This window comes from Carassius auratus, chromosome 32 (assembly GCF_003368295.1).
Source record: "Carassius auratus strain Wakin chromosome 32, ASM336829v1, whole genome shotgun sequence".
Classification (NCBI taxonomy): domain Eukaryota; kingdom Metazoa; phylum Chordata; class Actinopteri; order Cypriniformes; family Cyprinidae; genus Carassius; species Carassius auratus.
The window spans coordinates 8,226,196-8,238,880 of NC_039274.1; the positions used below are offsets into that span (position 1 = coordinate 8,226,196).

A 12,685-nucleotide genomic window follows, 5' to 3' on the forward strand; every position below is an offset into this window, starting at 1 on the left:
ATATATATATATATATATATACAAACACATACATACATTTATTCCATACAAATATATCTGCACAATAAAGGAAACGTTATAAGATAAAGTCTATATTCCTTAAAAATACATTGTTTTTGTCCATGTGAAGAGCTTCTCTCAAAATAGATTAACCTACACAATGCAACATTTCTGAATTAAGAGTTCTTCAAATGCTGCTGAGCCACACAAACAAATCAGAGTTAACCTTAATAATGAAGTTGGAAAAAGGATCAAGCTAACAATCAACTGTGATTTGCAGGATACTGTCAAAAGGTCTCCGGGATAAAGTTGTGGACAGGCAGGAGATGGAGACAAAAATGTTTTAAAGGATTTATCAATGCCTGGAAGCACAGTAAGTTCTATTATAAGAAGTGGAAGGTATTTGGTTGAACACAGACCCTTCCTGGATCGGGACATCACTCCAAACTGGATGAAACAGCAGTAGGAAACTGATCAGAGAGGCGACCAAGAGACCTACAGCAACTCTGAAGCAGTTGCAGGAATTTATGACAAAGAGTGGTCACTGTGTGCATGTGACAACAATATCAAATTCTCCACAAATGTGGCTTGTATGGGAGAGGGTTGCAAGTAAAACCACATGCAGCCAAGATTGAGCTTTTCCAAAACACACCTTGAAGATTTGGAGGCAGATGAGATTAAAATAGAATTATTTGGCCTCAACACCAAACGATATGTCTGGCAGAAATCCAATACAGCTCACCATCCAAATAACAGCATTCCTCCAGTAAAGTATGGAGGGGGTAATGCCCTGTTCTGGGGGTGTTTCTCTGCAGCTGGTTTTGGAGCACTTGTAAGGATAGAAGGACAAATGGCCGGGACAAAATAACATTAAATTCCTGAGTAAAATCTGCTGCCTTCTTCCAGAAAGTTGTCAATGGGAAGAAGGTTTACCTTCCAACATAACAATGACCCAAAGCACAAAGCAAAACTGAGCACACAGTGATCGAAGGAGGAGGTTAATGTTCTTGCATGGCCTAGTCAGAGCCCAGACTCAAACCCCATTAAATATCTGTGCAATGACTTGAAAACTGCGGATTATAAACAGTCACAATCAAATTTAACTGAACATGAGCAGTTTTGCAAAGATAAGTGGGCAAATATTGCAAAATCTAGATGTGCAAAGTTATTAGAGACACATCCCAGCAGACTAAAAGCTGTAATTAAACCAAAAAGTGGCCTTGACTGTTTTTTAAATTCCACTGCACTGTGCCACACAATGTGAATGGCAGTATAAGAGGGATTAAAAATATCAGTGACAACACAGAGGGTTTTCTTGTATTCATTTAGGTTTTATTCAATTCACAACTCCGTAAGCACATTTTTAGTTTTGTTTACACACAGATCATTAGGAATAGAGCATTTTTAATATGTCCATATTTCACATTCACTGTTCTTATCAGATTCCACTGAAACCTAACAACATTTAGACAGTGGTCACCTTTAACACTATTACAAAACAAGAGTGCAGAAGCAATGTCATTGCTTGTGTATGGTCATGTGCACAGTTTTGTTCACTTACACCCTGCAAACATCACCTACCTGACTTTCTGCTGTTCAAATGTACACTTTGCCTTTATCAGTTAAACACTTATGTGCTATAGCAAAGTAGAGATCTAATTTGTTCCTTATCAGTAAACCAATGCAGAATGTGCATACAATTTAACAACCCATGTGATTATGTATGAAACACATAGATGTGTATACATTGAATTGAGACTGAATAAATAGAGCTGCGTAAGGTTTCCATCAGATAAAATACACTTTTATTACTTACAATTAACCTGTTACGAATCAAGAAAATGCAGATTATTAGTCTGAAACAAGATGGACAAAAATCAAAACAGCACATGAAGCACAAGCTCAGGGTTGATCACAGTTTTTAAGAGTACAGTCCTTTATCCTACAATCACGGTGTCATCGTCTTGGAACTCATAGTAGGGCACCTCCAGATTGAGCGGAGCAGGGCCTTTCCTAATGCGACCAGATGCATCGTAATGAGAGCCGTGGCATGGGCAGTAATAGCCACCATAGTCACCAGCGTTAGCAATGGGCACACAGCCCAGGTGGGTGCACACGCCAATGACAATAACCCAGGTTGGGTTCTGAACGCGGTCTTTGTCGTGCTGGGGGTCCCGAAGCTCAGTGAGATTGACATCAGCCTCAGTTGCAATCTCCTTTTCTGTTCTGTGTCGGACAAACAGGGGTTTCCCTCTCCATTTAAAGGTCATGTTCTTACCCTCAGGGATGTCTGATAGCTTGATTTCAATCTTGGACAGGGCCAACACATCAGCTGAGGCGCTCATGGAGGAGACAAACTGTGTGACAACGGTCTTGGCTGCATAAACTCCAACCACAGCGGTAGAACCTGTGATCAGATAGGAGAATGCCCGCCGGGTATCGCCGCTCTCTTGTGAAGACTTCTTTGGGTCTAAAACCTCTGGCCGCCGGTAGTCAGAAAAATCTGGGATCTTGATGTCTGTGTGGGCGAAACGCACTGAAGCGCAAGCTACAAAAAAAAAAAAAAAAACAACAACAACAGATGAATAAATAAATATATTTCATTCAAAAAAAAACTTTTATGAAAAAAATGTATTCACAATGTCAAATGACATGATAATGCAGCTGATTTTAAATGTATCTTTATACAAAAAGTAAATATAACCTTTCTCAATATTTGGAAAAGTTCATTTTGACTCCTGAGAAGAATACACAACATCATCTGCATGATAATCACAGATTTCCAATTTGGCCTCGTTGGATTTCAATTCTTAACACTGCTGTATTTATGACATAAAGAAAAGACAGTAACGTTAGATACTCTCCACCTCGCAAAATAACTGTTAAACATCATATAGTTTAGTAATGTTAATTCATATTCTTAACAACAGTATAAAATAAAAAGTGTCTTATTTACAGAGCAGGGCTGCTTGTCTTGCTCTGTAAATATTAAATACATATTATTTTTCAACCGTCAGTCTTCTATCAGCTCATTCAGCACATTAAATCTATTGACACACTAACGTTGAATATAAACTCAATACATTGATCTACGTCAGCAACATGTAACTTTAGGCCTATCTTAAGAAACTATCTTTGTCCCCCAAAAAATGCCTTCTAGCACATGCTGGCGTTTGTTTTATGGTGTTGTCGCAATGTTTTTTATTTTTATTATTATTATTTTTTTTTTTTTTTTAAAGCCACAGACTGATATGCTAACAGCTGCGGTAAGGACATCAGCGAGTCCTCGGTGATGCTAACAGTTGTAGCAGGTGATCTCTTACTTATTTCGTTATAAAGTATAAACTAAGCTCAAATTAATAATAACACAGTTTTAGTTACATACAACACTACATACGGCTTAAAGATTTTCGGATATACATTAAACACATGAGAACTCATAGTGCCCTTGAAGAGCGCCGCTGCACGGCCTCCTCTCGCTCCGAGGAGACCGGGACTCTCGAGTTCACTCTACCCCGCACTGAGACTCACCGTTGAGGCTGACGGACACGGCGAGGCCGCTCTTAGCGCTCTGACCGGATAAGGACTCACGGCACAGGAACGGTTTCTTGGTGTCCATCAACAGTTTATCGGTCTTCATGACGACACCGGGTATGAGAGGCTTCAGGGGACCAGCCACAGCATAATTTGTAGCTTGCAGGTACGGGGATAAGGCCCCCGATCGGGCAGCTAGGGACATCATGTTCGTCGTAACGGGCAGCGATCGACCTTCGCGAACTGATCCACCGACGCCGCTGACTCACGCGCGTTCCACTAACGTCGACGTAACAGCGACGGGATGGCGTCACGTCTAAAGCCTTTCACAGGTTTAGACGTCATTTAAGGATTGAAATAAAATCGAAATTGTTTGTAAGCCACTGTTTGACTATAATTGCTGTTATGGCTAAATTAACTAAACTTAATTAATCTTCTTCTCATCCACTCAGTCAGCATAGATTTTTATTTTTATTTTTTTTTTAGACCAAGGTAGGTCACCTAAAATATTCGACAAAAATGTTTCCCCTCTCCACACAACAGAGATGGATGAAATTGTCAGAAGGCATTTCCTCTCTCTCTCTTTTTTTTTCTTGGCCTTCTTTAAAATAGCATGATAGTGTTTTATCATAGACAGTAAAATAAAGTGTTTTATATGTGCAGTGCTGCTTTGTTTGTCCTTTTCAGTGTTTTTTTTTTTTTTGTATTATTAGTATTATTATTATTATTATTATTATTATTATTATTATTATTATTATTATTTTGCCTGTGTTATTGCTAACTGCATACATTTTTGGTACATGTGTTTTTTTTTTTTTTTATTATTATTATTTTATTATTGCATTTCACTTCCATTTCCTTCAATAAATATGTTTTCCCATTGAAACAAATTAAAACTGCTATTTTTAATCGCAGTGCCATTTAACTGTAAAATGAGCTAATTGGATAAATAATGCAGCTACAATTGTGTGGGTGTGTTGGTATGTCAGAGTGGTTTGTATATATCGTAAAAAAAAAAAAAAAAAAAATATATATATATATATATATATATATATATATATATATATATATATAATAATAATAATAATAATAATAATAATAATAATAATAATAATAATAATAATAATTGTGTGTAAGCGTATGTGTTCTTGTAAAATCGGAGAGAGAAAAGCTCTACTGCAAATCACAAATCCAACCACTGTGTGCACCAGCAGAGTTTTGCTGGCATCTAATAGGGAAAATTTGGTACTGCGGCCAAACAACATTTTACTGAAAGCTAATTTGTTGACATATCAACCTCAAATTTGGAACTTGTTTAGATTTACGGCTTTGATTTTCTAGCAGGTATAGGGATCAACATGTTTCATTAAATATATATTTTATATAAAATATTGTTCATAAATAATTTTCATAAGCTTAAACCTCTTTAACCTTTTTTGGTTTCACTTTGTTTTTTTTTTTTTTTTTTTTTTTTTTTACTTCAACAATTTGCCATGGGTCTTCTTTAAAATGAGACCAAACTTAACTCTGTTGCCAAGCTTCAAATTTTTTTGTGACAGTTTTTTGGCATGTACATTTTTGTCCACAATGGACATGTAAAAAAAAAAAAAAAAATGTTTAACTGACACACGAGGGTTTAAGTGGTTTCTTCTAATTTCAGGTCAGTTCAGCCAGCAATAAAGCAAGTAACCATTTTGTTCATGTAGTATTTTATTCTTTCTTACTTATTTTAAGTCTCTTAATAAAAAATAATTTAATAAAAAATAAAATATTCAGCAATTAGTATCAGAATTGACCAATATGTATGAAAAAAAATGGCAATAGGAATTTGTGAAGAAAAATTATGATCAGTGCATGCCTAGTTTTTGTAGATAGCCTATACTGGTAACTGGTTTCCTCAAACAGTCATAACTTTGACTGAGTATTAAAAGTCAAGAGCGAGTGAGTACACTGGTCCACTTAAACTGGTATATACAGTGTTAATTTGTTTCTTTAATAGACATCAAGTCAAGTTAAAATGTAGTTCTATAGCACATTTATTTAAAAGCAACAGAGTTACACCAAAGTGCTGTACAACAAAACAATATATAAAAAGCATAATAGGAAACATTAAAATAAACACATTAAAATAGAAGCAGAGCACACTGGTTACAATTTATCATACCCTTTTATCCAACAGTTTTTGCAACCAGAATCTCTCCAGATCATTCAGATTCACAGTCTATATTGATGCTTCTCCTCTTTAGTTCACCACACTCATTTGCTATAGGGTTTAGCTCAGGGAACTGGGTTGGCCATGGCATAAGTTTGACTTTGTTCTCAGTGACCCATTTTTGTTTTGATTTTGATGTTTGTTTGTGGATCATTGTCCTGTAGGACGATCCAGCCACGGCCCATTATAAGATTTCTAGCATGGACAGACAGTTTATCCATTGGTGTTTTTTTATAGAATATTTTCTGAACATTGAACCAAGTCCCGTTTAAAGTTCCAGTCATGTCTAGCAAATAAATATGCTGGAGTTTGTTTCTGGATGAGAGAGTTTTTATTTCTAGATTATTTATTTATTTATTTAGGCTTTCTGACCCCAATTTTCTGCAGTTCTCCAGCTGTGATCCTTGGAGTCTTTGGCCACTCTAACTCTCCTCCTCACCATGAATTAGGACGATATAGACACACGTCTTCTTACTGTATTAGAGAAAAATATTTATTTCATAATGTGACCCCCCCCCCTTTGTTTTTTGAATGAAAGATCAAATGCATATACAATGCATATTTATTTTCACAGCCTTCTTTGATCATATGTACCAATAGTATGAATAATTTGAGCAGAACGATATATATATACCATCACCCATATATATATATATATATATATATATAGCAGCCCACCACTATGATCAGACCACCATATATATATATATATATATATATATATATATATATATATATATATATATATGGTGGTCTGATCATAGTGGTGGGCTGCTTGGACCAAAAATGCCAAGGTTATTATTTTGTTCCAGTCCAGCCCTGCATGTATAGCAAATATCTCCCCTTTTCCAACATTCTCACCCTTTTTAACCCTTAACTGATAGATACCCATCCCTGCATAGATAAGTTTATGTATAGGTAGATGCCACATTCGTCCTCTCCAGAAATGTCGACTTGTTCAGCATATTGGAATTATTAATGTAAAGTTACTCACAGTGCAACTGAATTCATTTTCAAAGATGCCATAATGTTGCACAGCCTCTGGTTGTAAAAAACTGCTGAAATTTACATTCCCAAAGAAACTGGATAATGTGTTTGTCTGTCTTTTTATTATGTGGTAACTATGATAATGTGCTAACTCTGGCAACTTTTTAAAATGTGTGTTAGCAAATTGCTTTGTCTTGTTGTATAGTTTAGCAAAATCATCAGATGCAGGTATGGACTAGGGGCAAATTCCAAATGGCTTTTTTTGTGCCCTTGAAGGGCACTTCGGGAAGGGGACGCCTTTTTCCGGGGCCTTTCCAGACATCCGTTTGCGAATAGAACATGCGATGGCCACTTCACGGAAGTGAATTCCATTTGTGATCATGTGCTCTCAGTGATAGAATTTAAGTATAAGCAAGTTTAAGCAAGCTCAGTTTGTAAGCGTTTATTAGTACATAAGACACAATTAGACAACATTTGAAATAATATAAGAATATGAATAAATATTTATTTGCAACAACTGAATGCTGCACGCACGCATACAAAGTGTTGTCAAGGTAACATTTGTTTAGTCCTTCTCTTCACCAAGGGAGTTTCAAATGCTTACACGAGACAGTAATGCCCTACACCCTTCAAAGAACACACTTCAAGTGCTCTGCCCTTTGAAGGGAGTAGGACATAGGAATGTAATTGTTGTTATGCGGAACTCCAGATCATGTGGATTCCTATTTAATTGTCTGGATTTTACCAATGAAATTTTGCCAAGCAGCAGTAAATGTGATTCCTTTTCAAGGGAACTTCGAACTGCATCCTCAAGGGGTCGCTATGGGGAACACCTTGCCGTGACCCGTGTCTAAAGAATACATTGAAAAAACACCAACTTGTTGGCCAGCTACAGCCTCTGACGTCACTACCGGCGCGACTATAAACAGGCACCAGGAGAACACGTCATTCTCTTCTTCGTCTTCACTGACTGTTCTGTTTGAAGCACGCATTTGAAAAAAACGGTCAGAGCGATCTTTCTCTATACATCATGGCGACTACTAGCAAATGTTTAGACAATATGTGCATCCATGTCAGCGTTATTTGACACCCGATGACACACTCGATCTTTGCGTCATTTGTTTGGGTAAAGAGCATGAACACTATGTCTATTAGGAGGCAAAGTGCGTTCATTGTGAGTGTTTTTCCAGTGAAAAAAGTTCAGCTCTCATTCGTCTCTCTTTCCTAGAAATAAAAAGGACAAAAGGCAGCCATCTGCTTCCCGCGGTTTAGCACCTGCTGCCGCTGAGGCATGGAGGAGAATGAGCTCGTGAGAATACAGGTGGATCTGTCTGAATGGTTTAAAGATGGACTTTCCCTTTTTGCTCTCGTAATGGCGGAGGACGAGAGAGAGCCTCAGAAGGATGATGTTATATCTTTAACATTTTCTGATCCTGAGGTTAGTGCTCTGCTGGGTTTTTTACCCAGGAAAAGCAGGAGATATTTTAGGATGGTGAAGAAGCTGAGGCTGAGCCTTCTCAATTCTCCTGCCCTGTGTATGTTGAGCTGTTGGAGGTTATGGATCGCACCACTGCGAAGTTGGACTTGCCATGAGAGTGAGCTAACTAGGTGACGCTGTGAGGCAAAAAAAAAAAAAAAAAACCTCGATGAACATTATCTTTCTGACCATAGCCCTCCAGCTCAGGTTAGCCTTCCATTTCTGCATGATCTCCATACAGAGAGAGGCCGTTTTCTTCTTGCATCCATCAGTTTCGGCATGAGAGTTGTGCCGACATCGAGACGATGCACGAAAATGGCTATGGGAGGATGCCCATAGTAGAAAGTAGAAAGTGGTAAAAAGAAAACTCTTTCTGCGGGGGAGACATCCTCTCTTAATCTCCCTCCTTGTCATCTAAGCCTCTTCAAGAAATTAATATAGCTTAAATGGCAAAGCATACACAGAAGCAGGTCAGGCTGTGGCTTTATTACACACGATGGTGAAGATTCAAGCATATCAGACTGATCTGCTAAGAGACCTGGATAGAGGCGAGAGCCTTTCTCCTGATAAGGTAGCCGAGCTGCGCTGCACCACAAATCTCTCTCTGTGCTACCAAACAGGCTCCCTCCGCCATGGACAGGACTATGGCAACCATGGTGGTAGTAGAGAGACATTTGTGGATGAACCTGGCAGACATCAGGAAAAAAGAAAAGGCTTTCTTCTCTTCTGAACTTTTCGGTATTTCCGTTGAGATGGTGACCGGGAGGTTCGGGGAGACGAAGGCACGCTCTGCTGGTTTCAGATACTTCGTTGAATCAGTGTGATACCAAGGTATCTACTCGTTCCCTTTAGGGATTTTTAACTTCTGCTTTTATCCTCCCCTTCCTAATTCCCCTGTAACCACCAGCTCTCCACCTGACCGAGGTTAAGTGGAAACCTCTCACATAACAGTCTCCTATGCTGGACCTATAATGTTTTTGACTGGTTCCATTTTCATAGCAACCACCTTACTGAAGATCGGGACTAAAAGGAAGTGCCCTTTGAGCGGGGCTCCAGCGCAGGAGGGTGGGTGAGTATGTAACCCTTTCTGTATAAACTTATGTGTATTAAATTGCTGGTGGTTATGTGTCTACTAATAAACTCTGTGAGTTTCCTTTGCAGTGCTCAGTTACAGTGTTTACTAAACACTCGTCAGCACCAGCCATCCGGCTTCATGTTCCAGTATTAGGCGGCCTAGATCACAGGTTTCTGCGGAAGCCTCCTTGATCATCAGGCCTGGCGCAGAACTGCAGGAAATTTCATGGATGTCCAGCCAGGTCACCTGAGGGGTCTCCTAGACACTTAGTTGTGCTATTGCATCCATCATGAAGTGGAGTTGGCAGTTACAGAAGTATTATTGCATATGCTGCCTCAGGTGATGCTCCCCTTGCCCGAGATTTGTAAAATTTGAGCTTGCCTCTCCCAATTGATTCAGTGCCTCTGCAATGCTTAGGAACCTTTAGGTACACACGCTAAGCTCTGTGCACTTTCTGAAAACCACATGGTGCTCAGTGTGCACGTGAACACTTTGCACACTTTCTAAAATCCATGTAAGTGGTAAGTGTGCACGCAAGACTCTGCACACTTTCTGAAATCCTGTATGGTACTCCACCTCGGATACCTATCTAAACAGGGTGTTGCTACTGGAGATCTGTTGAGACATCTCTTTCAGCAAGTTTATGTGAAAGCTAGCGGTAGCCCCTGTGTGACAGGCAAGACTTAGTATAAAATGCTAAGTTCTTAGCCATATCCCTTTAAAGGAATCTTTCCTGATTCAAAGCCTCCAGCTCTACCCTGGGCCGAGGCCCTAACAATTAAGTTGAGTATGTAGCTTCGGCCTTTGGCCGTAAGAGGTACTGTTACAGACAGCCATCTAAACATCCCAGGGGCAACTCCCGTGGAAATGGTAGAGTTGGTACTTAGTGTTAGCCATGATTTTGGCCTGCACTCCCCTCAGCATGGCGGTGTGGGTATACAGTTCTCCATAGCGACCCCTAAATGGCGCAGTTCAAAGTTCCCTTGAAAGTGAACGTCTCAGGTTACGAATGTAACCATGGTTCCCTGAGTAGGGAACGAGACACTGCGTCCTCTAGCTCCCTGCCAAGCTTCGGACGCAAGTTTCAGACGAGGAAGTGAATGACATGTTCTGCCAGTGCCTGTTTATAGTTTGCACCGGTAGTGACATCAGAGGCTGTAGCCGGACAACAAGTTGGTGTTTTTTTAATGTATGCTTCAGACATGGGTCACGACGAGGTGCTCCCCATAGTGACCCCTAGAGGATGCAGTGTCTCGTTCCCTACTCAGGGAACCATGGTTTCATTCGTAACCTAAGACGTCTTCCAGCAAGCTTTTTTCTTTCATTCTGTCTTTCACTCACTACCCAAACAGTGCTCTGTCGCATTTACAGATTAGATTTGCATGCTCCTTGTTATTATAAAAGATTGTTTCAATGAACATTTCTTGAAGAAATCCCATTTGTATGTTTCTGTTTATCTACACTGACTGGGTTGCAGCTTGTCAAGTTCTCACAGCCCATTTTAATAAATCCAGTAAGTACATCTGATTTTACTGCCTGTTGTTGCTACGGCATCAGCTTTGATCAATGTGATGCTATTTGCCTGAAATTGAGCCTCAGCTATTTGAGGCTGCAATTCCTTCTCTGTCATCTGAAAATAAACTCTATTGACAGTCTTTTTTAATGTATGAGTGTGCAGTTTGGCTCAGCCATTCACCATACTGTATCCACTGTATCACTCATGACATTTACTATTTCCACAAGCCTACTTATTGGATTTGTTAGAAAGGGACATCTAGTCATTTTAGATGTCTAAATCTCCAAAGAGACGGCAACAAATTAAAACGGAAAGCGGATAGATAGATTCAGAAGCAAGTAAAATAAAAAAAAAAAAAAAAATGCTGAGAAAAAAATAATAAAATAAAAGCAAGAAAAACAGTTTGATGTATAATGCAACTTATGCCCATAGTACTCTATATAAATAATACTTGTGCACATATACTTCATAGAAATTGTGGTCAGACTTGAAAGACACACGCTGCTGCAGCTTGAATTACTGTATGTTTATAACCCAGAAGCAGGTCTAAACTTGTTCTTAGCCCAAGGCCAGGCTGAACTTTCTGTCCTTTAGTTGTTACATGAAGAGAGTTTATTTCTAAGAGAAGTAATCCCAGAGGGAAGGATAGGAGAGCCACATTCAGAGCACAGGCCACTTTAACAGAGACACATTAAGTCCCTTGTATCCTGCCGCTTCTCCTGCACTGCTAACAGCACATTAAAAGCTGACAGACGACCACTAACCCCCTCGCATCAGACTCTCCACTCGTATTCTTTTCACACAGCTGGACACAGGCTCTATGAGATGGGGATTATGTCAAAAGCATTATACAACAAGTTCCATATCCGGTCAGTTGGCGGTGTCTACGCACACATTCAGAGTTGTGTACCCACACCCACATTGATAGCGTCTCTAACAAAGCAATTAATCTGCCTGTCTCTTTAGATTCCGAATGATCCAAGGATTTCCAGCATTAAACTTCCACTTCAAAAGCAATTTTAAATACTTACATGAGGACACTGAGAAGGATATGCTTTCTGTGCAAAATGCTACTGTAGGCAGGATGAAAACGAATGACCCTCGGTTCCCCGTTCCCTGGCACTGTAGAAAAAGATGAGAGTGAGAATCAGGTCAATGCTGCTTTAAATATGCAATGAGTATCTTAAGCCTCGTCTATGTGATTCATCTATTTTTTTTTTTTTTTTTTTTTTGATTGTGTAACCTTTCCATCTTAAATATGATGAATTATATATCTCAGATGTCTAAATACATTTTAAACAATTTACCTTTCTTTTTTTGGCACTGATTAGTAGCTGGAAGATGAAACTTATTGAATTTGGTCATGAAAGAGGGGACATATACAACACAATGTCTGATTGGTTTATTGTAAGACTCCTCCTGTAATGACTCTCCAAGTCACTAGGGAGCGCTGTCTGCTACCACGTGTAATTACGCTCCCAACCATTGGTGTGCACCCCCTGCACCTTAATGAGATAACTCTCCAGGCCACTAGGTTGCACTAACGACCGTTAACTCTTTAATTAAGACTGTTGGTCAAGTTAATGTGTTCCACCTGTACTTTGACCTATTTAAGTTTGGCAGTTTCATTGTGCTGTGTTCAGGACTGAGCCTACCCAGTACATATTACCTGTGTTGTAGAACTGTTAAGTTTCATTTTCCAGTTGCCTATTGGATTACCGTCTGTGTTGTACTGTAAAGCTGATATTTTGTTTATATTTTACTACTGAGATCAAGTAAAGACTGCCTGCCTTTGAGTTACCTGAGCCTCTGAGTTTGCTCTTCCTTCTGCACATGGGTCTTCTAAGAAACTGTTCTTCCCAGTAGACCAGAGGTAGAGACCTA

General features: G+C 39.2%; 1 protein-coding gene across 1 annotated transcript; it reads right to left on the reverse strand.

Moving 5' to 3' along the window:
- Nucleotides 1-1,310: 1,310 nt before the first annotated feature.
- On the reverse strand, nucleotides 1,311-3,832 carry uqcrfs1 (ubiquinol-cytochrome c reductase, Rieske iron-sulfur polypeptide 1). Its single transcript, XM_026215344.1, has 2 exons — nucleotides 3,532-3,832; nucleotides 1,311-2,548 (listed from the first exon to the last, which is right to left on the reverse strand). The coding sequence occupies exons 1-2, from the start codon at nucleotides 3,740-3,742 to the stop codon at nucleotides 1,938-1,940; spliced, it is 822 nt and encodes a 273-aa protein (XP_026071129.1). The 5' UTR covers nucleotides 3,743-3,832; the 3' UTR covers nucleotides 1,311-1,937.
- Between the last annotated feature and the right edge of the window lie 8,853 nt (nucleotides 3,833-12,685).

What these genes read in the sequence shown, in the direction of transcription:
- uqcrfs1 (XM_026215344.1), bottom strand. Translation starts at nt 3,742, where the DNA reads ATGATGTCCCTAGCTGCCCGATCGGGGGCCTTATCCCCGTACCTGCAA. An exon ending in CGTGTCCGTCAGCCTCAACG is followed by an intron (nt 2,549 to 3,531) that starts GTGAGTCTCAGT and finishes TTTTTTTTGTAG; the next exon opens with CTTGCGCTTCAGTGCGTTTC.